At 36.8% G+C, this 27953-nt stretch overlaps 2 protein-coding genes across 4 annotated transcripts; one reads left to right on the top strand and one right to left on the bottom strand.

The window, feature by feature from the left end:
* Positions 1 to 3435, top strand: lyve1a (lymphatic vessel endothelial hyaluronic receptor 1a). Its single transcript, XM_051114485.1, has 6 exons — positions 1 to 138; positions 307 to 469; positions 560 to 699; positions 2556 to 2819; positions 2925 to 3003; positions 3091 to 3435. Exons 1-6 carry the CDS (start codon positions 54 to 56, stop codon positions 3251 to 3253), a joined length of 894 nt encoding a protein of 297 aa, XP_050970442.1. The 5' UTR covers positions 1 to 53; the 3' UTR covers positions 3254 to 3435.
* A 2100-nt stretch (positions 3436 to 5535) lies between these two features.
* ampd3a (adenosine monophosphate deaminase 3a) lies at positions 5536 to 27953 on the bottom strand. Of its 3 annotated transcripts, XM_051114479.1 has the most exons (16): positions 27892 to 27953; positions 27490 to 27613; positions 16776 to 16998; positions 15633 to 15810; positions 15381 to 15546; positions 14798 to 15017; positions 14578 to 14707; positions 14304 to 14498; positions 14079 to 14210; positions 12802 to 12965; positions 12594 to 12720; positions 11779 to 11942; positions 10105 to 10225; positions 9525 to 9698; positions 6619 to 6729; positions 5536 to 6530 (listed from the first exon to the last, which is right to left on the bottom strand). In XM_051114479.1, exons 2-16 carry the CDS (start codon positions 27548 to 27550, stop codon positions 6360 to 6362), a joined length of 2337 nt encoding a protein of 778 aa, XP_050970436.1. In that variant the 5' UTR covers positions 27551 to 27613; positions 27892 to 27953; the 3' UTR covers positions 5536 to 6359. The 3 variants fall into 3 exon arrangements, with proteins under 3 accessions (XP_050970436.1, XP_050970438.1, XP_050970437.1); XM_051114481.1 differs by lacking the exons at positions 27490 to 27613; positions 27892 to 27953 and adding an exon at positions 18859 to 19222; XM_051114480.1 differs by lacking the exons at positions 27490 to 27613; positions 27892 to 27953 and adding an exon at positions 17968 to 18847.

Raw genomic sequence — 27953 nt, 5'->3', positions numbered from 1 at the left:
GATCGCACTTTGCTCAGAGACCCAGAGACTCAGAGAAAGCAGACTTCACCACCATGGCAAGAGTCTGGATGACGACGTTGATGCTTTTCAGTAGTTTACTCATGTCTAGCCTAACTTTTGACATCCATTTGGTAAAAGGTAGGTCCTTTATGGGCATTTACTGATTTTAAATATCTGCTGATGTATACAGTATTTGTTTCATCAGATTTCTAGATTATATGAAATGACTTTCTAAATTAATTACTCACCTTTAACAGTTTGTGAACTAATTGCGTTCTATTTCTTTTGTCTTTCTCTGATGAACAGTGAACCCTAAACATGCCATCTCTGGTGTATTTCAAGCTTCCATTGGAGATAAATATGCCTTAACTGCATCAGCAGCCAGAGATCTTTGTGAGCATCTAGGTTTGACTATTGCAAGCAAAGCACAGGTAGCAGAGGCCCAGAAACACGGTCTGGAGACATGCAGGTAAAAACTATGTACAATGCTGTATTGACCAATAAATTAATACATACAACTTTAAGTTAAAAAAGAATCATTTTTCTTTTTAAATCTCAGGTTCGGGTGGATAGACGAGCAAATAGCTGTCATTCCCCGAGTTCAGGTCAAATCGAACTGTGGCAATGGCAGGACCGGGGTTGTTGTGTGGCGTGCAGATCCCAGTAAAGAGTTTGATGTCTTTTGCTTCAATGTAACAGGTAAAATATTTTATTTGACCGTGAATAATTTGTGCATTTATGATTGGCAATCACAAATGCACATGAATTTGTTCTTAACCTTTTTTTTGTAGTCAATGGATTTGTCGTGCTGTATGCGAGATTGCAGACTGTGACAATAATTTGCATAAAAAGCCCTAATCATCTCCAAATAAGGACTTCCTCACTTTTAAATGCATTTGCATCTAGATCATCAAGTACAGCAAAGTGTGCCATTTTCAAAATCAATTAAAACACTATTCATAATTTTTATATGTGACCCTGGACCACAAAACCAGTCTTAAGTCGCTGGGGTATATTTGCAGCAATAGCCAAAAATACATTGTATGGGTCAAAATTATTGATTTTTTCTTTATTGTCCCAAAAAATCATTAGGATATTAAGTAAAGGTCATGTACCATGGAGATATTTCGTAAAATTCCTACTGTAAATATATCAAAACGTAATTATTGATTAGTAATATGCATTGCTAAGAACTTCATTTGGACAACTTTAAAGGCGATTTTCTCAATATTTTGATTTTTTTGCACCCTCACATTCCATATATTAAAATAGTTGTTCTATCCTAACAAACCATACATCAATGGAAAGCTTATATATTCAGCTTTCTGATGATGTATAAATCTCAATTTCGAAAAATTGACCCTTATGACTGGTTTTGTGGTCCAGGGTCACATATGGGTCTTTCAGACAGGCTGTCATTTTTATTTCATGTATTAAGTATTGCTCGGAAATCATTAATATTGTTGTAAAGTCACTAGTTATGCCATTGCTTACAATATGTGTAAAAGAAACTGGCTTTTAAAGCCCTTGAATATGTGATTTTTACATGAATGGAGTTTTAGTTAGTGCTTAAGAATATTGAATTTTAATGCAAACTTGAGGCTCATACACAGATTTTATACACAAATACGTGCAAATGTGTAGTTAGTAAATGTAAATTTACTTTTATTCATCAAGTATGCATTAAATTGATTGAACTTTCTATTCATCAAAGTCCCAGAAATTATCACAAAAATATATATATGCACAGTCCTCTCCAAAAATATTGGCACCTTTGGTAAATATGAGCAAATGTGGCTGTGAAAATAAATCTGTATCGTTTATCCTTTTGATCTTTTATTTTTTTAAAAAATCACACAATTCTAACCTTTCATTAAAGTAAAATAATGGAAAGTGGGGGAAAATCTCATTATGAAATAAATGTTTTTGTCTAGTAGGCCACAGTTATTGGCACCCAATTATTGCAACGTATGTGTAGTTAGTAAATGAGTCCCATTGATTGTAAATAAATACACAGATCCTTATTAATACAAGCAAACCTTCTTATACATGTTTTATAGTCTTTTGTGTGCCATTTGGCAAAACTAAGAAAATAATTTTGCTTTTGTAAAGTAACTTCGTTATTACTTTTTATAATTTCTAATTTCTAAGGCCACAAAATGTGTTCACATGGTTTGAGTTTCAAACTTAATGGCGAATCACTAAGGTTCATTAACAGATTTTCTGCACAAATATGTGTAGTGGAAGAGTCTCATTGATTGCAAATTTATACTAATTAATTCAAGCCTCATATACATTTTGGTATGAAGTCCTTTCCAAGATTTTGCGTCACCTGGCATCAAATCAACACAAATTGTTAGTGTGCCAAGGAAATAGGAAGTTCTGGATGTGACTTCATCACAGATTGGTTTCCTATGAGGGCCAGGGATGTGGTAAAATGGAAGGAAGTGAGTGGGATGAATTGGCAAATGTCTGATCAAGACAAACGTAACCACTGAGATTTGTTTGATTGTCATATATGTTATGTAACAAGCCTGAACCGGTTCTGTTTGCAGATTTTGAGGCACAAAACCAGGCTTCCATGGCTGCACACCAAACAACAACAACAAGAAAGCCAATCACAACACATTCATCTGTTTTTCCCACTGCTCAAGCTGGAGTTCATCTGAGGAAAATCCCATTTTCTAAACAACCTTCCCCATCGTCTTCGCTCAGTTCCCTTTCTTCCTCTGTTCCTTCTTCAACCTCTCACCGTCCCTCTGTTAACGACTTGGATGATGAAGGAAAACATCTGGCCATGAGTGGATCTTCAATTGAAGGTATGATCGTGCTATTTTAATTTCATGAGCATATGACAGTGATTATTCTTCAGGTAAACCAAAATGCTTGTTTGTATTAACTGTTTTCTCTTTTCTGATTTGCAGCTGTTCCGGCTGCCTTACTGATCACTGTCACCTTCGCAGTCATGCTTTCTGTCTTTCTAGCTCTTTACTATTTCAAAACGTAAGTTATGTTCTTCTGTTTAACTCTATCCAAATGTTCTCAAATATAAATTTAAGCTTGATTATGAATGAAATTTCTGCACTACAGGAACAGACCCTGCAGGACGCAGTGCGACAGCGAGCAGCAGAAGGAATACATTGAGACGGAGGTTTGGGAGCACTGTAGCAAGAAAGACCTGCAGAAACCACAGGAGGAGCATGTGGAAGAGAATGAGGAAGAAAACAACAACAGTTCTACAGACCAGGACTGACTTGTGTATGAAGACATCATGGGATAGCCGAGACTGATGTGTTTGTGTGTGTCACGATGTTGTAGTTTTGTAATTAAGTAAAAAATGACATAGATGTATTTATTTATATGTAAGCTGGCTTCTGTTTATGCTTTTTTTGATAACTATTTTATTGCATTAAATATTTTCCTGATTTTGCAAAATGTGCAGACATTTAATTCAAGTGAATTGTTCTAAAAATAATTAAAAAAAATATATATATATATATATATATATACATTAGGGGTGTAACAATACACAGATGTCACGGTTCGGTACGTACCTTGGTTCGGGGCTCACGGTTCAATACGATTTTAGTACAACAGGAAAATCTACTATGCTAAGTTTCTTTTCATTTATTTTGAACAGACAGTAGTAGAAATTACAATTTGTTTCCACCTAGATTTGAAAATACTAAATATAATATCAAATTATAATGTTATATATATAATCTGCAGTACATATACACAGTCCTCTCCAAAAATATTGGCACCCTTAGTAAATATGAGCAAATGTGGCTGTGAAAATAAATCTGCATCATTTATCCTTTTATTTATATAAGGAATAAATACTTGAAATATATTTGATTTAGTTAACAGATAAACAAGGAGAGAAAAAAAACAGTGTGACACGTTTCGGTTGATGGTTCGATGCAAATACGTATATCGTTACACCCCTAATATATATATATATATATATATATATTCATTAAGGATCCATTAAATTGACTAAACTTTCTATTTTCCAATAATATTGGCACCCCTGGTAAATAAGGGGTAAGATGGCTGTGAAAATAAATCTGGATTGTTTATCCTTTTGCTCTTTCATTCAAAAAACTCACAAAATTCTAACTTTTCATCGAAGTAAAAAGGTCTAAAGTGGGTGGAAATTGTCATTATGAAATAGATGTTTTTCTGGAGTTCATACTGGCCATAATTATTGGCACCCAATTATTGCAAAGTCCTTTTCGCAAGGTAAAAGCCCTGAGTTTTCTCCTATAATGCCTGGTGAGTTTGTAGAACACCTGACAAGAGATCAGAGACCATTCCTTCATACAGAATCTCTTCAGATCCTTCAGATTCCCAGCTCCATGTCGATGCTTCTTTCTTTTGTTCAACCCACTCATTTTCTTTAGGGTTCAGATCAGAGAACTGGGACGGCCATAGATTTTTTATCTGTTGGTATTTGATATAATCCATGATGCCATGTATCTGAACAAGATGTCCAGGACCTCTGGCAGAAAATCAGGCCCTCAGCATTAAAGATCCAGCTGTATATTTAGCCATGGACATGGGGTACTTTTTTATCCCTGTTTGCACCAAACCCAACTGGTGGGTTTTCTGCCAAAAAGCTCGTTTTTTGTTTCATCTGATCATGGAAACCAGTCCGGTTTAAAGTTCCTGTTGTGTCTGACAACTGAATATGCTGGAGTTTGATTTTGGATGAGCAAGGAGGATTTTTCTTGAAAACCTCCTGAACAACATGTGGTGATATAGGGACGGTTTGATCATTATTTTAGACTTTCTGACCTCAAGACTCAGTTCTCTATAGAGAATTCAGTTAAATTCTCTATAGCTGTGATCCTTGGAGAGTCTTTGTCCACTCAAACTCTCCTCCACACCATGCATTTATACATGGTATACAAACACGTTCTCTTCCAGGCAAATGGAAATGTGGATTTTCAGTGCTCTAGCTATTTCTTACAGCCACATTGTATTTTGTGAAGCTCAACAATCTTGTTCTGCACATCAGAACTATATTCTTTGGTTTTACTCCTTTTGATGGATGATTAAGGGAATTTGGCATTCCTGTTCATCATATTTATAATCCTGTTTAACAGGAAGTCATGGCTGGACAGTTTCATGCTCCTAGTCACCCTGGTGTGCTAGAAAAAAAACTGTATATATGAATTGGAATATCCAGAGATATTTTACTCATAACAATTTTCTAGGGATGCCAATAATGGTGGCCTGCATGCATTGGAGAAAAACACTTATTTCACAATGAGAGTTCAATTATTTTTCTTCACTGAAAGGGTAGAATTTTCAGGTTTTTTTTCTGAAAGAAAAACTAAAAGGATAAACTATGCAGATTTATTTTCAAGCTGCCTTTGCTCATATTTACCAAGGGTGCCAATATTAGTGGAGGGCACTGTATATACTGCTAGTTTTGATTGAATTATGATTTTTCTAAAAAAGGATTTTTCCTCTTTTTCCCACCAATGCTGCATTTATTTTATGAAAAATACAACATTTTAATACATTTTTTAATGTAATTTATTCCTGTGATGGAAAGAATATGTGTACGGAATACATTTATACGATGACAAGTAGGACATTAATGAAAACCACACAAGATACAGGGAGATATTATTTCCTAAATTACCTTTTTAGCCAATTACAAAATTGTTTTCCACATAAACAAAGAAAAATAAATGATAAAGCAGCAAGTTATTTCAAGGAATAAATATGCTGGCCTCAAAAAAACATACAGGCACTTCATCAAATAAATGATCACACATTAAAATATTCTCAAAAAAATGAATTCAAACAATGCGTGTAAATAACATTACGTGCTGCATCCATTAAAAGCTTTTCTATCACTGACAAGACAGGGAAGAATGAGCAGGAAATAATGGCAAAACACAGCTCCAACCCTAAACCAAAATTTTGAGGCTGTATGTATACCTAAGCTAATCCTGTAGGGTTATCTCTTTGTATGTTTTGCAAAGTAATGGTGGAATGTTCCAGACATTTTTCTTTTCCACAGAAGCATCTCTGAGCCTATTTTTGCTGCACATGATTGTTTTGAGGATATAGTTCACAAATCTCCACAGGAGGGAGACACTGCCCATCTAATGCAATGTCAAGCATGCCAAACCCTTTTGGAAACGCCCATTTCAAGCCATTGCATAGGCAGACAGTGGTGTTTACTAGAAGGCTGGGTTATTAGAAATCTGAGAAGCAGAGCCAGACTAGATAATAAACAGCATTACATTTGGGTCCCTGTGCATCCATTCCTACTGTATATAAAAATAGCAATCATGCATATATGGGCACAGAAGGCTTAACAGAGATGTATTGGACAGCTACTGTGACCCAGTGACCTCTGACTTTACTGCATCTACGAGGAAGCTGAGTTCATTGCACAGTGTCTCGTGTCTATAGGCCATGCGGATCTGGGCTACATTTGTCCGTCGGATGTCATTCCCTTCTGGTCCATCTTTCAGGTAATTGACTCCAAGGAAATGCTTTTTCTCCTGAGGAAAATGGAAAAGAGGATTCAGTGCTGTGTTGAATTAGTGAATTAGTATTTACATAATGTTATAAACTGAGGATGTGCACTACCTCATGGGAAAGGCCACTCTGCAGGACGCTGTTCCTGGCAATCTCACACACGTCACATGTGCTCAGCTTCCACAGTTGGGCTGCAATAGCGTACTCCTCCATTAAAGCCTCCTGCAGTAGTAAAAAATAAATGTACTGTATATACACAGTTTACTGTATATTTAAATCTACACAGTTGCATTTTATCAGAGGCAACTGTGTAGCCTACCCCTAATATATATATATTTTGTTCTGTAACAGTAACAGCATTCATTTTGAGGGAGTTTTCAGAGAGATTTCTGCAAGGTACTTTCTATGCTAGTAGGCGGCGACAAGTGTGTGTGAGTCATTGAATTAGCTCAAGGGATTTGCTAAAAAACTGATTCAATCATAAACAAAACACCACTTTAGTCACACTGGACAATTAATATCATATTTCTGTAATATTTATTTATTTATTTAAATAGCCTATTTAATAATTAGAAAACAGACACACTATTGGTTTAAATGCTTTTCTTGGTTTGTAAATTGATGGATGTCACTTTTAAAAATGTGCAAATTTGCAAAAATAAGTGGCATCCTCTTAATGAAATAAGTTACACATTTGAACAGGCTATTTGGTTTATTAATATCACACTGCAAAAAATGCTTTTCTTACTTAGATTTTTTTGTCTTGTTTCCAGCCAAAATATCTAAAAAATTATTAAACCGTTAAGGATTTTCTAGACAAGCAAAACTTATTGTCTTGTTTTCAGAAAAAATGACATCAAATTTAAGTGAGTTTTTGCTTAGAACAAGCAAAATAATCTGCCAATGGGGTAAGCAAAATAATCTTATTTCAAGCAGAAAACAATATTGTTTTGCTTACACCACTGGCGGATTATTTTGCTTGTTTCAAAGCAAAAATTCACTTTATTATGACTTGTGTTTTTTTTTTTTTTTTTTTTTTTAAAAAAACAAGATAATAATTTTCGCTTGTCTAGAAAATCCATCTTAGAATTTTTAGATATTTTTGCTGGAAACAAGACAAAAAAATCTAAGTAAGAAACGCATTTTTTGCACTGCACTCAGGCTTGTCAATGTGAACGTGATTGAGATGGCCAATCAAATCAAAGTAGGCGTGGTTTATTGTTCAAAAAAGCAGAGCGCGAATTTCAGTGGGAAGCGTCCGTTTAAACGTTGCAAGAGAGAACGAGGTAAGATGAAAGTAGCGAAATATTTCATATTTGAGAACTGTTTTATGATAGAAATGCTAAACGACCGAGAGTAACATTCAGTGATGAAAACTATACCCGACTTTTTCCCCAAATGTATCATTTACGTGATTTATTACCTCATTGAATGTGACCGGACATAAAACGTTTAACGTTAAGCGTTTTCGACATATTGGGCATACAAATAAGTGAATGTGTGCATGTTTTATTTTTTTTATTTATATAGATATATATATATATATATATATATATTTTTTTTTTTTTTTTTAATTTTTTATACTTTATATGCAGAGCTGTTGCTGCCATAATAGCGCATTTCACATGTTTAGTTACATGATTTTCCTCTCTTTCTTCATTTTGTTTTTAATATTGTGGAGGGGAAGTGATGAAATATTGTTCTTGTAAATACTTTCCAGCATTTCAGTATCGAAGGTTTCCAACTGTCTTTAAATACCGCAAAGTGCAACAGTTACTGTGGTTTACTGTGGTTATGAGTGGTGAAAAGGGATTTAGGGCATTCCACCGAATGGGTGCCATTTCTGTCCCCAGGACATAAAATGTACAAATATGCATAAAAATTAATCATAAAATACATTTTATTATTAAGCAAAGTGCCCTTTAATCTTTAAGTGTCCATTAATGTAACTGCAAATGTAAAATATTTAATTAAAAAAATGATTAAAAACTACCTAAATATATTTGTACATTTGTCCCCAGTGTCTAACACTACATTTTAACATGAAATATAATGTTTAAAATCCCTCAGAAATCATTTTTATTTTGCATTTTTGTGTACTTCCATATCCCATCTGTGATTTAAATATATTTATTTCAAAATAAATGTATAAATGTCCCCAGGTTTTCACTCAGTCCTGTTACCCTAACACATTCTCCCCTCTAAAAAACTGGGAGAATTCCACAAGACACATTTTAACATAATATTACAACTTCTGGATCTTTTGAAGGCAATGAAATGATAGAAAGCCTGTGGTCTCATTTTCTTTTTTGTACATTTGATGATATTGTAAAGGTGGCTGGGAGCGTCCATATAAATATAGTGTCCTGTTACATAAATTATTTCTTAGATTTATTTTAGGTTTATTTTAAAAATACAAATCTTTGGTGAATTACTATAGTTTGCTGAGTATCCTCATAATATTTGTATTTACTCCATGTGGCTATATTTTATGTATTTGCTAATATCCTAAAATCTTAATCCTGTTACTTTTAGTCCTGTTACTCATATATCCTATATTCATGTATAATTTATAAAATGACTTTTGGATTAATCCCCTCTTTTAAACTTAAGTGTGGATTCAGACAGCAATTAAATGAAATTACCACACAATTTTGGTGTTTTTGGTGTTTGTCAAAAAACAGTAGGCAATTCAACTTGGATTTTTTACACAGGTAACAGGAGAAAAACACCTACATTCTGGATTATAAATAAAATGATCAACTAATGATTAAAATACCTAATGTCACCATGAGAAACAATTACCATACTGATAGGTCTTGGGACTAACTTTTTTATTAGTAATATTTCAATGTGAACTCTTACTGGTTTTACTGCTCTGTATTCTCTTAAAAGCCTGAAAAATCTGACTATTAAACAAGCAGGCTTTACAGGATTAAAATTAATTATTTGGTTATATATTGAAAGGTTAGAACATTTCAGGCGGTCCAGCTGTAAGACAGTTGTATGAGTCTGACCTTGGTGTAGTGGAACTGCATAGGATCATCAGTGGAAAGTGACACACACAGGCCTTTGTGTAGAAACTCTCGCAGTGGGTTCTTGGAGTATTCCAGGAACAGACTGTTGTTACTCAGTGGGGACATGGCAATGGGCACTTGGGCAAGATAATACAGGTACTGCAGCACTGGACTCTGGAAAAAACACATTCATATGTGTTACGTATGATAGCTTGTTCCATTAGATCATAAGATCAAATGCTCTGATTGGGCTCTTGTGCCCGCTTGCTTCCATTTGCATGTTTCTGTACAGCGTCAAAGGCTCCATTGATTCTGGCCTCATCATTAACAAGTACATAATCAAATGAAGTAGTAACAAACATGCATCTCATCTCTGTTTGCTTCATAAATGGATTCATTCTGAATTCATTTTCCACCACAATCAATAAAAGTATATTTGGTAATTTGATTGATCAGCTTTAAGAATGAATAGTTATCTTTATGTCGAATAATATTGCATTAGACTTTGAAGTAAAATTCAAAAGTGCACTGCACAGTTTTCCTAAAGTGCAGAGGTTTGGATTGATCTTCAACTTCTAACCTTTTTCAGGTTTAAGCCATGAGAGATGTTGTCTGCAGTGAGGAAAGCTGAAACCAGATGGGTGATAGAACCAGCTTCACCACAGTGAGGACGGAACTGAAAGGTACTAAGACCTCGTTCCCTGTGAAAACACACACACAAACTGAATCAGCCAACAGAACTCCTTTTGTTGCAGATATAATGTCCAAACAATAAGAAATTATAGAGCACATGAGAAAAATAAACTTGCAAGTACAACAATGAAAAATACTGAACTGTATATGATAGCTATCTTGCACACTGTCCCTGAATCAGTTCAGTACTGTATGCAATCAGTGAAACAATTTATATACTGTACAGTACTCACAATTCTGAGAAAATAGTTAGAATTGGGAGATATAAACTTGCAATTCTGAGAAATGAAGTCACAATTCTAAGAAATAAAGTCAGAATTGCAAGATATATTCTAACTTTTTTCTCTGTTTATATTTATATATTTATATTTATGTATATAGCGAGTTTATATTGTGACTTTGTTCTCCAAATTGCGAGTTTATATTTTGCAGTTCTGACTTTATAACACGCAATTGCAAGTTAAGTCAGAATTCTGAGACATAAACTTAAAACTCTGAGAACATACCAGTCTTTTTTCCCCCTCAGAATTTATAACTCGCAATTGCTCGCAATTCTAAAAAAAAAAGAACTCAGAACTGCGAGAAAAAAATCAGAATTGCTAGATATAAACTCGTGGAAAAAGTTTATATCTTGCAATTCTGAATTTATAACTTGCAATTGTGAGTTTATATATCACAATTTTGAGAAAAAAATCAGAAATTCGAGATGTAAACTTGCAATTGCGAGATAAAAACTGGCAATTACCCTTTTTATCCATTTGCGGAAACAGGCTTCCCTAGACTTCTAGCGATTAGGATGGGAAAACTGATGGTATTTCCTGGTTTAATTTTAATTCACATTGTCATAAAATTCACTGTCATACGTTCAAGTGCTGTTTGTTTCTCTGTTAGAACTACAATAGGGTGTAGTGGTAACCTGTAGTTGTTATTTCAAGGATCTTCTGTTTCTGCTTGATAAACCCCTTAAATTACTTTTTTTGTATGTAATTTGTCATGTTGACTTAGTCAGATTCAGTTACTCTTTTTGACATAAATCCAGTTCAATTAGATGGTACCAAATAAAGCACACTATTTAGACTATCTGACACTTTATGTTTAGCATTTACTGTAATTCCTGTGTAAATATATTAATAACTTTTCAATGTATTCAGAGGTCCCGGGATACTGACCCCACTGGTCTAGTCCATAATCCTTTCTTTATAAAGTGGAAAGATGATGTCAGGTTTGACAGTATTCCATAGGCTTTAACAGTATCTCAGTTGTAACCCAATATGTGTGTATTACTGATACAGTGGTATTTATAGATGTCCTGGTGCATAGTGAAACACTCGCACATGCAATTGGAAACCTTTTCTTCCTGAATGCCTTCCAGTGCTTATTCAAGGTTTATCAAAGCCTAGGGGTATAGTGGAAGATCTTTATTGCAAATATTAAATTAATCTCTGTTTACTTCCTCCTTTGGTGCAGACATTTTTCCTGTTGCTATGGGAAATGTAGTCTCTCCCTTCACCTAATGGAATTTTCCAGTTGGTGTGTGGAACAGATGTAATGAAGCACATACTTCCTGAGGTTGTTGAGCACCATGATGTTGGCATACATGTGGAAGAGGTAGTAGCTGTAGGGCGGGTTGTCATCTGTTGTCCATTGTTCAGGCTTGGGGCTCTTATAAGAGAACATGTGATCGCTATGTTTGGATTCATCATCCACACTGTCAAAGCCGGTCACCTGTGAAAGAGTGGAGAAATATCTAGGAAAAAGGAGTCTAGGAAAATAGCGAAAAGTTTTTGCAGCCAGGGATTTCAAGCAATGTTCTAACATTGCAATAACTATGATCGTGAATTAATCAATACAAAAATATGAAATATACTACATGGACAAAAGAATGTGGACACCAGCTTCCACTCTTCTGGGAAGTTTTCCACATTAACATGGATGCAGGGATTTGCTCCCATTCAGACACAAGAGCATTGAGGTCAGGCATTGGTCAGAGGTCAGGCGTTGGCTAATGGGGCCTGACTTGCCGTTGTCATTTTAATTAATCCTTAAATATGTTGAGTGGGGTTCAGATCAGGGCTTTGTGCAGACCAGTCACGTTTTTCATGCGGGAGCAGAAAAGATCCAGCCAAACTTTTTCAAATGTTGAAAGCACACAGTTCTCTATAATGTTATTGTATGCTGTAAACATTAAGATTTAAATCCCCTGGAATTACTGTAATATTCAAACCTGTTAATTAAAAGGGAGTGTTCATATACATCTGGCCATTAGGTATTTAAAACGATTTCACAAATTTTACATTAAGTTTATCATAAGTACACTGATTACATTTTTTTTTTTTTTTTTTTTTTTTTTTTTTTACATATGAACCTTGAACTTACATATTTTAGAAATACATGGAGCTCTTTGTGCTTCTGGGGATTCACTGTTGCCTCAAACAATGGAAGGAAAATATTCTCAAGCATCTTGGCAAAGTTAGGAATCAACTTGCGTGACTTGAAAATGTCACTGAAAGAAATAAGCATAATAGCAATTGTAAAACAAGATATGAATACTTTAGGAAAATGTATGATTAATGTAGCTACTTACTATATTCTGGGCACCTGAATGATCCAGCGCATGTTTGGAGAGTACACTTTGTGCTGAATAAACCAATGGGAGAGACTTTCCCACTCCTCAGGGGAACGTCCATAGATGGACAGTCGTGGTTCAGCATGCTGATACTTGCTCTCCTCCAGATCATGTGCCACTTCCTGACAGAGACGAAGAAACACAGTGGACTCTTAAATGAGAAATATATGGGTACATTTTGGCATAAAAATGGTATAAAAATGTAAATGTAAAGCTGAACTTAAAGGGGTGCTATTATGCTTTTAACGCGCCATGTGCAGTGTTTGGTAAGAGATTTATTCATCATACAGTGTAGATAGCTTCACTTATAACGCGAGTGTTTTTTTAAAATGCATAAACTTGCACTAGAATAAGCTAGGCTGATCAGTGATGATGTTTTTGATAATGTTAGGCTGCTTTTAGCCTTATGCTGGAGCTGGTTTTGGGCAATGAAACTAAGTATGTAAAATAATTAAATAAATTAGCACGATAATATCATGTATCTGCGATCTCGCAGGCTGAGGATAGGACTCAACACTACTGTAGCATATTATTTACTCACCCTCCATGCATCCTAGGTGTTTGATTGCATTCTTCTGAAAGAAGGAAGTCATAGAGTCTAATAAAGTCTAATAAAGTGCATCCATCCATAATAAAAAGTGCCTCACACAGCTCCCAAGGGTCTCTTGTAGTGAATCGATGTGTTTTTGTAAGAAAAATATCCAAATTTAAAACGTAAGATTCACTATTAATCTAGCTTGCACTAACTGCTTTGACATAGGGGCGTGGCAGTACTAAAAAACACAGTCTAAGCTGTTCGCCAATCGCAACGCACTGGGATAGCTAACCAATCATAACACATTTCCTTTCTTCGGAGGCTGGCCTTCATTAAACCCAGAACTAATTGAGCTATTTGTGCCAGGCTGGGAGAAAGGTATTGTAATAATGTAAATTATGTGAAAAATAATGCGTTTTTCGAACCACCAAGCATTAGAGCATGTTCTAGTACACCCCCAAAACAAAATCCTTTGAAAAAGAGCATAATAGGACCTCTTTAAAATTGAAGTTTACATTTTTGACACACACAATGTTGACTATTACACTGAGATTTTTTTTTTTTAAATTAACACATTAAAATGCATTAATATTAGTAATAATATGTGTAGGTGAACACATAGTGCATCTCTGTAGTTTGACTGAATGTCCCTACAAACCAAACCTACACCTTTAGACTTGTAACACCAAAATGACTGTACCTTGATCAAACGGGCAAAATACTCCCCTTCAATGTAATTGTCAGTTTTCAAGTAGATTTCCCGTAGCTCACTTGCTCCTACTGGATTGTACTTGGAGTTGAATTTGTCAAAGCGATGAAAGGTTTGTCTGCCCTGTAAACACACTTAACATGAAGCATACAGTACAAGCCACCAGGATATACTTGGGCTGTAACATATACAGCATATAGATAAGACGTTACTTACGGCATGGACGTCTAAGGAGTCTACAGTAAGATCATAAGGGTCCATATTCAGGTTGTTAAACACCTGTTTGAGAGTTAGCTTAAGCCCCGCCTTCTCCAGGACGACTCTTTCTGCATCGGTTTTATAGGTGGTTTGGATAAAATCAAGTAGGTGTTTCTGGCTCATACATGCTGCTGCATGGATATGCGTGTCTACCTGTAAGTTAGCATTTGTGTACATTTAGACAGTGGGGGAAATCACATTTGCATATACCAATGTGTGTTTCAGATTATACCTTTCTGACATTGTAGAAATCTCTGTGAGAAACACCTTTGAGTTCTTTTAGTTCCGCCATTTCATTGAGCATTTCATGTAGGTAAAACTTTGACCCAAGGAAGTTTAGTCGTCTATGACAGTAGGTTTTACTGTTTAAAGAAGAAACACTAATTTAGATCTTAGAATTCTTAAATATGCAGATTTGTTGAAGACTGTGGTCATATTGGTTGGAAACTTACGTAGGCCCGTCGGCGATCATGGCGAGCACATGACTCATGTCAATGGCAAATGTTTCCAGGTCTGGATAAGGCAGACAGCGTGGTTTGTTCATGCTCAGAGCTTCAGTGTTTTCATACACGTAAATAATACCATCCTTCATCTTCATCTCATAATTGAGGTTGTCTGGAATATTCTCCATGCTGTATGGGTCCTCTCCCTCACCAGGGCGGGGACAGATATCTGCGGAGAGCAGAAGAATTAAAAACAGTAAAGTACCCCTTGCCGGTGATCAGCATAAAAAATGCTGCTTTTCCCATCAGAAAAGAGAAAAAATCATTCCTATTCTACCACAGAATTTTCAAGTGTTCTTAGTTGAGCTACAAATAACTCATATCAGCTCTTATGTATTCTAAAATTAGCTCAAAGTTGATGTCTTGGGAAGGGACTTTAAGCAGGGACTAAAGAGAAACATCAAGCAAACAGTCAGATTTTTTTGTAAACAAAATTCCACTGAAATGTTTATAGAGCCTAAAATAAACCTAGAAGAGGGACATGGTCTCCATGTCATGTCTGGTTATGAATCCTAAGCAAATACAGATCTACCTGGAAGGATTTCGTCGTCTTCTGTCCACCTTTCATTTGCCGCATTACGTAGAAACTGTGCAGTGGTCCGTGGGAATCTGTGATATGCCAGTTTGGAGTATTTTTCTCGAATAAACAGAGCTTTTAGAAGACTTTTAGCTGCTTGCTCATAGTCTTCAACTGTAATCTGCAAGTACACAGTGGTTGAACTTTCAATAAATGATGGCAGAAAGTAGAGAAAGTTGGTTGATTGTAAATCCTAATAATACACACCCCAGCACAGTAGTCTCCACTTATGGTGACTCTTTGATACTCTGGGAAAATTTGTGAGATTGAGGAACAGGTGGATGAAGGGGAAATGAGGGGTGTCACCACACCCCGGACACTCTCTGTACTTAATGGGATTTGCAGTGACATAGATTGGGATCGAATCATCTTAAAACTCTTCTTCCTACAAAGGATTAAAGAAAATAGGTGCTAAAGATTCAATAATAAATTCATTGAGCGTGTGTTTCATATGTATCAAATCATTAATTGCCCTGCTGGAAAATCCAGTGAAATCCAGCTACTGATGGCATTTTCAGGATGGTCCAAAGTGATCATTAACTGGTCCAAGGTGGTCTAGATCAGGGGTTTCCTATCCTGTTCTACAGAATTCCGTTCCGAACTCAATTCAACATGCCTGAACCAGCTAATCAAGGTCTTCAGGATTACTAGAAACATCTAGGCAGGTATGCTGGGGCAGGTGCTGGATGCTGGAGCCAAATTCTGCAGGACGTTGACTCTCCAGAAGCAGGATTGGAAACCCCTGGTCTCCATCTCCATCTGATGGTGGATCTGGTTTCAACCATGAAGACCAAAGGCTCCAACTCTTGCCCGTGAGATCCATTTTCCTGCAGAGTTTAGCTCCAACCTTCGTCAAACTCACCTCCCTGTAACTTTTTAGTGATCCTGTGGACCTTTATTAATTGGTTCAGATGTGTTTGATTAGAGTTGGAGCTGAATTCTGTAGGAAAATGGATTTCTTGGGCCAGAGTTAAGAACCCCTGATGTAGACCACATCGATAAAGCTGGTAAAGAACCATTTTGGACCAGCAGCTAATCAAGGTCTTCAGGATCAGTAGAAACTTTCAGGCAGGTATGCTGGGGCACATTAGAGCAAAATTCTGTAGAATGTTGACTCTCCAGAAGCAGGATTGGAAGCCCCTGGTTTACATGGTTGACTAGTTGGTGGATCTGGTTTCAACCATGTAGACCATATTGAACAAGCTGGTAAAAAAACACTTTGGACCAGCAGCTAGCCATCTACCATGTTCCAAAAACCAGTTTGTCCACCATATACTGGTACAACCTGGTTTTTCAAGCAGGGTTGAAGCTACTGAAAGTAATTACACTGAAGAACTAATTGATGCTGACCGTTTGGCACTTTCCTCTGACTGTTGCTCAGCCAGTTCTCGGAGTAGCTCCCTCTGTTTGGCCTCCTGCAAGCCTATGGGACAGTCCTCAGGGACAGTGTACAAGGACAGAGCATCTTTTGTATCCTCTTCCTTAAGTGCCGAGGCATACACCTTCTCTGCCAGCAGACGAACTTCCTCATCCACATCGCTCAGAGCAATCTTTGGGAACTGGCGTGGCATATCTGTACAGGGGCAGATTTAAACACACCTCAGTAACATTAAGTTGCTGTATTCAAAGTAAGTCACTTCTCAAAGCCTATAACCACCAATTCCATAAAAATGTCTCCTTTTTAAGTCAAACAAGTGTTTACAGAGCTGCTGTACAAGTTACTGAGTCGCTGTCAATGCTCAAAACAACAGGGTTACTTTGATGTATGTTTCAGGGCTCATATCAACACGCTTGCTGTAAATAGTCCTGGGATGCCATGTGCATTCCCAGGCCGTTGATTCTGGCCAGTAAAGTCAGTCACTAGGCCAGTGCACAGCTGCAGACACACTGCCCTATAAAACAGTTATGTCTGTGTGAGGACAGATCAAGTGTCTGAGCCCTGGGTGTGACTTCTCTCCGAACAGTTAGAAACATGGTCCACAGTGGCCACATCAGAAGCTATCCTTGGCAAGAACCAGATCCCTTTGTCAAGGTTTCCATTCTTTTAAGCTGTTCTAAGAAACTCCTATATCAAGTAGAGTTTGCGCCCATCATACTGACTGTTGCCAACTTTGTAACCATAGGTACTGTAGACATATGAGAATGAACCAAAGGATATCGGGTACAAAACTAGAGCATAGCTCTGTTGATTAAGAAATAAAATTACCATAAATATTTAATCACAGTCACTCTTCCCACAAGATCTTCTCCGTAACACACAAATCAAAATCTGTCTAAAAAATAATGATGACTCAGGGCTATAACCTTAGTATCTCTCTACTTTTGATAGACCATCTATTCCCATCATGCATCTATTTCCACCCCAACTTTGCTTAGGACACTGCACTCGAACACTTTCAGGACAACAAGGAAGTCCTTCTACACTGCTGTTGTATCTACAAGACCTCTCAGAAAATATTCACTGGTTCTGAAATAAGTACACTCTCTACTTATGTCTGCGGTGACCTGACATGCACAGCTGTGCGACTGCTGCCATTCTTACCTTCAGCCCCCGTCACCGCCATCTCGGCTTCGGCTGTTGTTACTTCAAATGTGTAACTGGGTTTACGTTTGCGTGTGCATGTGTCTGATGTGGGCCAAGTCCAGTCGCACTCTGAGAAACTGCTGTTGTCTGACTAGCGTTTTGTTTTCTTGAGTGTCTCTCTCACTCTCTATTTTAAGAGGTCGAAAGCCTCACGTCCACAGAGCTACTAATCCTTTGAATATGTCACCGCCGCCTGTCAACAAAAAGTGACCCTGAATCCTACCGAGAACTGCTTACGAACAGGACCTTGCTCAATCCTCCCAACCCATCTCATGCAGGTTTCCCAACTCTTTGGGATTTACTCCCTCACTACCCCCTAAAATCCAGCCCATAAATCCCAGAGCTGATCTCCAAAACCCAACTGTCCACGTGAACGGAATCTGTGGCCAAAAGAGCATCTCCTTTGACAGCTACAGCTATCCTTCACCCCCCAGAACAGCCTCTAATCCCAGCTCCGACCTTGCTTTAGGCACGTATCATTTCATTCCCAGATACACAGTCCTGCTGGTCATTATCAGGGTTTGCATGGGGCATCATGTCACTAAAAGTCCAGAGGTAATCACCCCTGAAACTGATACCTCTTGGTTGCTTCAGAGCTTAAACTCGGTGTTGACAGAATGGGTGCTGTTCATGTTGTCCCAGAGCATGGGAGCATGCCCAGCATCTATTTGTATCACATCCATTTGAAACCGTAGAATAAACAAACCATCTCACCCTTTGTCTTCTTAGATGCAGTGATTGTTTGAAGCGCACAGCATGAACCGCTTACGCACACATACACACATACTGAGATATGGAAAGCAGACTATAAAAACTCAGTGTGAGGGGACAAAGGGGAAGTAGGTTTACCTGATCTGACTGTTGTCCTGTATGTTCCTGTAACAGCTGCTTTTATCTCATACCTTATCCAATTGGAGCTCCAACTGCAAAACCTACCCAACTCTCTCTGTCAGACCAAGCGTGCCTGTCAGCCTGACCTGAAACTTGGAGACAGGTCACGTGGACGCCTCACAATCCTAGTGATGTGCTGGGTATTATTACAGGCTGCTTGGACAGGGCTGGGGGAGGAACTGGAAGTGGATTTGTCAGGCTGGAATTAAGGTGCAGCTTGAATATCTCCCCATCTCATTCTCTTTCCCTCATCGATCAGAGGGAGTTCTGGATCATGTGACTGAGGGATTTGAGGGTCTGTGTGGTGCAAAGGTTTATAAGAGATTAATGTAGCACAGGCAGGTCTTAATGGCTTCAGCTTACGGTTGATGAGTACAGAAGCTAAACCCGAAGCTACTGAGCCACGATGTGTAATATAAACTGTGCAAGTTTCTTTGAATGCCTTTCTGCATTGAGGCTGTAAATGCTTGTGTAAATAATGAATGACTACTACTCTGTTTTCTTGCACCTGTGGGTCTGTTTGATGGCTCAGAGGTGCTTCACCATCAAGAGGCCTTGTGAATGAATGACGTAACTGCAAACAATGAATCAGGTTGTAAGGTTCAGTAATATAGTAATTGAAAAGACTTGCATATCGAGGAAAAAAAAAGCCATTTAGTTTTAATCACAGAACTTTATTACTTAAACTACTTTTCCACAGGTGCATTTCCTCTCCATATTCTTGCGACTGGTTGATAAGTTTCTAGGTAGGGTGCCACGTTCAACAATTTTAGATATATCTTAGTATGATTTATCCCAGTATAATAAAAGGAAAAATATTAAGACTTGAAACATTTTAAATAAAGATAATTGTTTACCAAGTTCAAGATTAAGTTTGAGGGTGATTCTCACAAAACCACATTTTCTGCAAGACTTTATCAAGATTTTATCAAGTTTTTGGACCGTAACATTTTTTTAATGTTTTTTAACCCTTAAACTGTCACTGTCCCCCAGGTGGGAAGCCTAAAATTTCTTACACCATAAAACAAATAAATCCTAATCTAATCATGACAAACTATACATCGTTGGAAAGGTCTAAGACTCCTAAATAGATATTTTACCATATTTTTGTAATAGAAATTATGTAGGAAAAGTAATAGATTAATATATGTCAAGAGTGCAACTTAAAAAATCTACATCATAACATGAGTTCTGACCTTTGTCACAAAAGACTTTTTATGTTGCCTTTTTCCCTATCACAGTTTAGAAATCATAAGAAATTATATATCAGTTCAAAACTTAAAATCTCAAAATTCATCCTTTGAAAGGCATTTTAAAATCAGACATTGCATTACCATGGAAAATATACATCAAAATCATAATGCAAAATGTTTTCATTCATGAATTCTAAAAATTTAAATCTGGATAGTGCATTTTTATGTCTGTTTTTAAAAATCTGAGTGACAGTTAAAGGGTTGAAGAAGTCTCTTCTGTACGACAGCATTTTGGTGTCACGTAAAAAAAAATCTAAGATTACGAGATTAAAGACATAATATTTTAAGAATAAAGTCGAAATTGCGAAAATAAAGTCGATATATTACGAGAATAAGGTCAAAATTACAAGAATAAAGTCGAAATGTTTCGAAATTAAGTTGAAATGTTTTGAGAATTAAGTTGAAATGTTTTGAGAATAAAGTTAAAATGTTTCGAGAATTTAATTAGATAAATTGTAGTTATAATTTTTTGAGAGTATAGCCTGTATTGTGTGTGTAAATGGCCTGGATTGAGAGCACTGGGAGAAGTTGCTGGGCCACCAGAATTTATTTGAATATTGTTGCATCCGAGCAGTCGCATCATCTTACTGGGATGAGGAAGAGTCAGTTTTAAAGGAGAAGTCCACTTCCAGAACAACAATTCACAAATAATTTACTCACCCCCTTGTCATCCAAGATGTTCATGTCTTTCTGTCTTCAATCGCAGAGAAATTATGGTTTTTTTAGGAAAACATTTCAGATAATGGACTTCAGTTGTGCCCTGGATTTTGAACTTCCAAAATGTAGTTTAAATGCAGCTTCAAAGGGCTCTAAACGATCCCAGCTGAGGAAGAAGGTCTTATCTAGCTAAATGATCAGTCTTTTTTTTGGAAAATAAAAATGTGTATACTTTTTAAGCACAAAAGCTTGTGTAGCACAGGTTCTGGTATGCGCGTTCATGGCGCTACGTATTGAATCATGTCGAAAGGTCATGCCGAATGTAGGCTGAACTACAGATGCAGTGTAGTTCACTGCACTGTAGACTAAGAAAGTGCAAGTAAGTCAAACGCTGTTTACAAACAAAAAGGTACAACATGTCGGACGATTCTGAAGTTGTAGGAGAAAATAAGATGTGGTTTTTTTTCGCCATACTCTACCTTTTTTAGGCGGAGCACACAGACGATGAATTTAGACGTGATTCGTTGTAGTGATGGGAAGTTCGGATCATTTTACCGATTCGGACCTTTGAGTCTCGTTCAGCAAAATGAACAAATCTTTTTTCGAGTTATTTCATTAATTTTAGCAAAATCAGCATCATGTGACAGCCCCATAAGATGAACGGACGACTTGAAAAACCCGAAGACTCGAAATAGGTGAACTAAATCCAGTCGTTCAACGTCTGAACGAATCACTCCCCGAGACGACTCGTTCTCTGCGAGTCACATTAAAGATTAGTTCAATATGAACGAATTGTTCAAGAACGACCCATGGACGCGCATTCCAGAGCCTGTGCTACACAAGCTTTTGTGCTTAAAAAGTATACAAATTTTTATTTTTCGAAAAAAAAATTTCACATTTCGCTAGATAAGACCCTTCTTTCTCGGCTGGGATTGTTTAGAGCCCTTTGGAGCTGCTTTTAAACTACTTTTCGGAAATTCAAAATCGGGGGCACAATTGAAGTCCATTATATGAAGAAAAATCCTGAAATGTTTTCCTCAGAAACCATAATTTCCTTAGTACTGAAGACAGAAAGACATGAACATCTTGGATGACAAGGGGCTGAGTTAATTATTTGTAAATTGTTGTTCTGGAAGTGGACTTCTCCTTTAAGGACACGTGGAAACAGCTTAATATCAAGAATATGATATTTATTAACAGACTGAGCAGGAACAACTTTTTATTCAGCTTACACACTCAATCAACATTCCTTAGGGGGGTGCCAGCTCTATTATTATTACAGCGATCTCTCATGGCACATTAAAGAATGTAAAAAACACATTAGTGTAAGACGTATTGTTTGTGTTTCGCTATAAAACTGACAGATTTTGAAAGCTGAGACTTTGGAATTTCTCCCTGTGCTCCCAATATTAAAATATTTCTTAAAATATTTTGACTTTATTCTTGAAACATTTTGGCTTTATTCTCGTAATTTTGACTTTATTCTCGAAATATTACGCCTTTAATCTCGTAATCTTAGATTTTTTTTTAACATGGCACTAAACCGCTGTCGTGCTTCTGCTCACCAAGCCTGCATTTATTTAATCTAAAATTAGGGTGGCTCGATACCACTTTTTCAGAACCGATCCTGATCCGATACCAAAAAGTGTATCTGCCGATACCGATATTGATCCGATACAGTTTTTTTTGTGTGTTGATCTGATCATCCCTCTTTTGTGTTACACACAATCTACTAAATATAGACAACTTTATTGTAGAGAAAAACAACAAATGAATGAATATATAATTATAATCTATGACGAAAATACTATTATAAACTAGGATAGTGGATAATTTAGTAGCAAAAGTTACTTTTTTAAAACAGAGAGAAGAGTTTACGTGAGCTTGGTCTGTTCTTGATCTGTACCTCGCATTAAACTATGGAAGGGCTTTAGAACATTTAAAATATAGTGCACAAAAACTTTATGATGCTTTATAATTGTGTTTGTAGCTTTTGTGGGGCTTAACAATAACAATAGTATACACACAATTTTGGATTTGGATCAGCCTCGTCTGACCAATACTTCGATCTGGCAGAAAATGCCAGTATCGGAGCAATACCGATACTGAATATCGGATTGGCGCACACCTGGTTTATACCCCTCTTTATATGAAAACAAATACGCTATTTTAAACAAAGCAAACTATTTCATTGTCATTTATTGTATCTACATCTTCTTGCTTTTACTGACATTGGTATTAGATATATTTTTGGGGCCCAGGATAGCATTCCTGGTGCCCTCTTCTTATAGGAATCAGAAACACTTTCTCTGGAATGGATTTTCACTGCTGGCCACACAGGAACTAATTGATCTTGTCGGTGGGTTATTTCCCGATCTTGAGCTTGTTGTTGATGTAATGGAGACGCTGTGCCAGATCATGCACCGAGCAGACTTGAAGTTTGCAGCGTTTTGTCCTTATGCTGATGTCAGTGCTGGAAAGCAGACAAGGGAAGAGGACGTTAATGCCTGCCCGGAGTTAAACCAGTTGCCTTGGTTTAATGTTCCTTGGTTGACAATCTCATACTCCAACTGCATAATGTGAAACAACACCTAACTTACAGAAAACAGTTACATAATTTTTCAAGTGGTAATGCCTGGCAGTTCTCACCTGGAATGTGGCCCTAAGTTGTCTTTGACATCGTCCGGTCTGACAGACTGGCTGTTGTCTAGAGTCCTCAGTGCAGCAAGGCTCAAATCCCTTTTGGATCTCTGCAGCCGGACACTAAGTGTCAAGAATAGAAAACTTTGTTTGTTAGAAACTTCTCAACCAATTCCAAACATGACTAAAAACCTAAAATAAACAAATCAGCTTACCTTCTTTCCAGGTCGTGTTTTGCACTGTCCACACCGGGTGCAACGGTGGCCAGCAAGCAGCAGCAGAAGACTGACTGCAGTATCAGTTGCATCGTGACTGAAATCTTGAAGGAAAAAGCAAATGAATCATATGTTAGATATCTGCTTTGAAAAAAAGCAGCTAAAAGCTCCAATCACCTGCATGCAACTGCCATACTTTGCGCCAATCATGCTTTGCTAGCTCTTGCACAAGAGTCCAGAATCCAAGCTATTTATACTCATCATGCATTTATTTACTGGTAGTGTCCTCATAATTTAAATAAATGTAGTCTAAATACAAATGTTGATTCAGTGCCACTTACCTGATGTGCAAACTTGACAAAATGGCAGCTGCTGTCTCATTAAACCTGCAGAATCACTCAGGATAGCGCATGTGTGGAGTGATCTCAAATGTGCTGTAATCCAAATACATCTGAACATAAATTTATGGAATTAAAAAAAAGAGCTGTTTAAATGTAGTGTTGTTCTTTTTATGTATTTATTACAAAAGACAGCTTAATTCCAAGAATGAATGAATGAATAAATAAATAAATAATCAAATTAAAAAATAAATACAGGGTACATACAGTTGTGGAATCCTTCCACTAATGTGGAAACTATGGTAAATGATCCATCCAAATCTTATTTAATAAATGTTGTTTTTAAATTGTTTTAAATAACTGCTAACAGCACAAACCGCAGTTATGCTCTGTTTCATGTAATAAAATATTCTGTGTGTACAACCCTCTACATATATCTTGGCAATAGAATCGCCATTGGCTAGTAAATTTTTTGTTTACTCGTTGGACTGTAAAAAAAAAAAAAGGAAAACTTATAATAATACTGATAATTAATAATAACACATATTCTACTACTACTAACAATATAAAATGCACTAAGGATTAAAGAGCTGCTGGGTTTGTGAATATCAATCACGTTTTCTGCGTTCACTCAAAATGTTTTGCTGAAATTGAAACAGGGATTATAATAGGTAAGCGTCAGCCAATGAGATTGCCGTTTGCACGCAAGTTCTGCCCACTACCAGAAAAACCTACAGTATCTTACGGTTCTTAAAAGCTTAAGAATTCCAAATGAACTTCGTTATTTTGGCAGGAAAATATAAAAAAATATATTGTTTACATGTAGTGCGTCAATTCTGCATGATATGTTAGGCTCTCTTGCTTTCTCTTTCTTTGCATGTGCACCTTCACACTAGAGTTTACAGTACATCAAATACAGGTACGCTGCGCATCCACTGAGATGAACTGAAAAATTGCACAGATTGCTTGACAGAGAGTAAAATTCTCAAGTGCTCGGTCAGACTAAGGATGTCAGTATAATGTCAGGTTGATTTTGGACAGGCGTTGCATTTTGGTTGAGAATGAAAATCCTGTTGACGTCAGTATTTGACGAAAATTTGACATTGACAACATTGGATTTTGGTTACACAACCTAAAAACCACAACAACATCAGCTGACATCAGTATTTGACATCAATTTAATGTTGACGTTAGATGTTGAATTTACATTGAATTTTGGTCACCTGACATTGCAACTGACATTTAACCAAATATCAACGTCTTATGACGTTGTGTGCCTGCTGGGGAGTGTTTGGCGAGTAAAAATTAGGGCTGCCTTCGACTAAAGATTTTCCTGGGTGACTAGTAGTCGTTCATTTTAAGCATTAGTTGAACATTAGTCACACGTTATTAATACACCATATAAATCATATTAATGAGACTTTAATTGCCCACATAGCCTAATAAGTTATAAGCAAGAGTAAAAAATATGTCTTAAGAAAGGATTTAAAAATACTAATAGAAGGGGCATGGAATACGGAAAGGGGTATACGGAAGCAGTAAATCGGTTAAGTATTGAGGTGCCAGGTTATTGAGGGCTTTGTAAACATATAATAAGATTTTAAAATCAATCCTATACTTGACAGGGAGCCAGTGTAGGGACAGTAAGGAGGCTGCATTGACGTTTTAAAAATGTATTGATAAACTAGTGCTTTCTTTGTTTTCGGCGTAAGAGATGAAGTCAGCGACAGCGACACTGACTTGTCATTTCCGCAGTAGAGGATGCGCCTGTATGCATGTTTCATATGGATTACACAATCTGAGAATATTTGTTTTCCATTTGAACTGGTTCATTTAAAAGTAGACATTTCGCTAGATATATTTTTCATGTCTGTAAGGCAAGGATACACAGGGTTTTGACGTTTCACGCTCAAGTTCACAGAGACCAAGACGGCAGAAAGCGCATCCTGTTTGCTTTCATTATTTTACAAAAGCGCAACATTTCGTTGTTATTGTGAGTGCACACAAATAAACATTGAGTCTTTACAGATTTGAAAGATGTATTACTCTTATCTGTATGAGAAAAAATGACAGAGTATTTTAAAAGCAAGTGACTGCACCGGTGCCTCCATGCAGGGAGCACGCTACTGTTCAGCTTCCACACTCCGCACAGACACTTCAATAGTGCACTAAGCGACTAGTAAAATTTTGGTCAACCAAGCCTCTTTTTGTCGACTAACAGTTAGTTGACTATTAGGGGGCAGTCCTAGTAAAAATATTTATGTGCTAAACTTATACTTAGCCTCCAACTCACACACTGGTGAGTAAAATCAAAGAATTTATTAGCCAATGGTTAATGTTAGATGTCATTTAGTTGCCCAGAGTGAAGATTTAGTTACACATGCAAGTGATTTACTCGCATTCTGGATTGGTGTGTAGCATACAGTATATGGCCTAAATACTTTTTTATCAAATATTGGCTAGATTGGCTTTAAGTTAAGTCCACATTAGCATTCTTAATTTTGACTAGATTTAAAAATAATAATAATATTTTTTGTAGACTTAATATAATATGTCTTCTCAACTAAGCCAAAGCAAGAAAATTAGTTTAACTTCAATGTTTTTGCCCTTCCAACATTTTATAAATAGGAATTTCTACAGTGAGGGACAATGATGTATATAACAGTGGGTTTTTACAAAACAGGGTTACCTTAACTCCATCAGTACCTAATTAAAAAGGTCACTTAAATTACCTTCAAATCAGGAGGGTGTACTCATTTATGCAACACAACATTTTATCACTTTTGACATGCTTCTTTGGTAATTGATCAAGTAGACTTGCTGGAGCATTTTATCTCTAAAGAATGCTAACAGAGGATTAACCCTAACAGAGGGTACTCGTTTATGCTGTACGCTGTATATATGTATATTTTCTGAGATGTCTTATTGTTTGATTGAGCTTGCAAGACCACTGTGAGAACATTGTGAGTTTCAGACTAAAGTGCAAATCACACATTTCCTAAGGAAATGAGCATGAGATAATAACTGTAAAGACATGGTATGACAGGGATGCAGATATGAATCGCAGGACCCATGTTTATATCCCTCTTTATATTAAAAAATTAAACTTTTCCTAATCAAAACAAACTGTATTTAATGGTAATTTACTGCATCATACCTACATCTTCTGTTTTGACTAGAATTGGTATTTGTATTGCAGCAGTTGTCATGTTACTGCCTCCTTAGGATGGATTGCACCCCCTAGCATTCCTTTGGATAAAGCCGTTTGCTAAACTAACAAATGTAAATATTTCCGCAGTGTCTACATTTTTATGGCCCAGGATAGCATTCCTGGTGCCGCCCTCTGGTAGGAATCAGAAACAAATCCTGCACTGAACAATTCAGTGATGGAATAAATAAGTAGTGCAATAAAAAATCCATTTTAAAATACTGATATTAGACTGTTTCTTGCTGCAGGATAGGGTGAGACAGATCATAAGCGCTCACCTTTTCCCAAACATGGGCTGGAGAGCTGCTTCACTATGGGCGTCTGGAGTCTTCGCATCATTTCCTGTGTGCTCAGGCCTGGAGAGTGAGAATACACAGCAGCATGTGCAGCAGCGGGATAAGACTAGAGCAAAGGAGAAATCAATCGGTGGGTATTTCTTACATTAGCATTATTGCAATAGATTTGATGTCATGTTTAATAAGTGGCAACTATTAGTAAGTATTCATTAGAATTATTAGTGAATGGTAGCATCAAACAGACACAAAAACACTAAATGTCTTACATTAAACAAAACTGTTAAGGTCTTTAAAAATTGCACATTAATGTGGTAAGTACTGCATCAAAAGAATGAAAAATAAGCATTTATTTATAAAAGTTAGTATTTTTATAGAAGCACTTACCCAGCCTCAGATCTTACAGAACTCTGTGTCCTCTCTGCAGCTGCACTGCAATTATAAACCCA

This window comes from Labeo rohita, chromosome 7, assembly GCF_022985175.1.
Source record: "Labeo rohita strain BAU-BD-2019 chromosome 7, IGBB_LRoh.1.0, whole genome shotgun sequence".
Lineage (NCBI taxonomy): Eukaryota > Metazoa > Chordata > Actinopteri > Cypriniformes > Cyprinidae > Labeo > Labeo rohita.
Note: the sequence above shows the minus strand (reverse complement) of the source record. Positions and strands in the feature narration are given on the sequence as shown.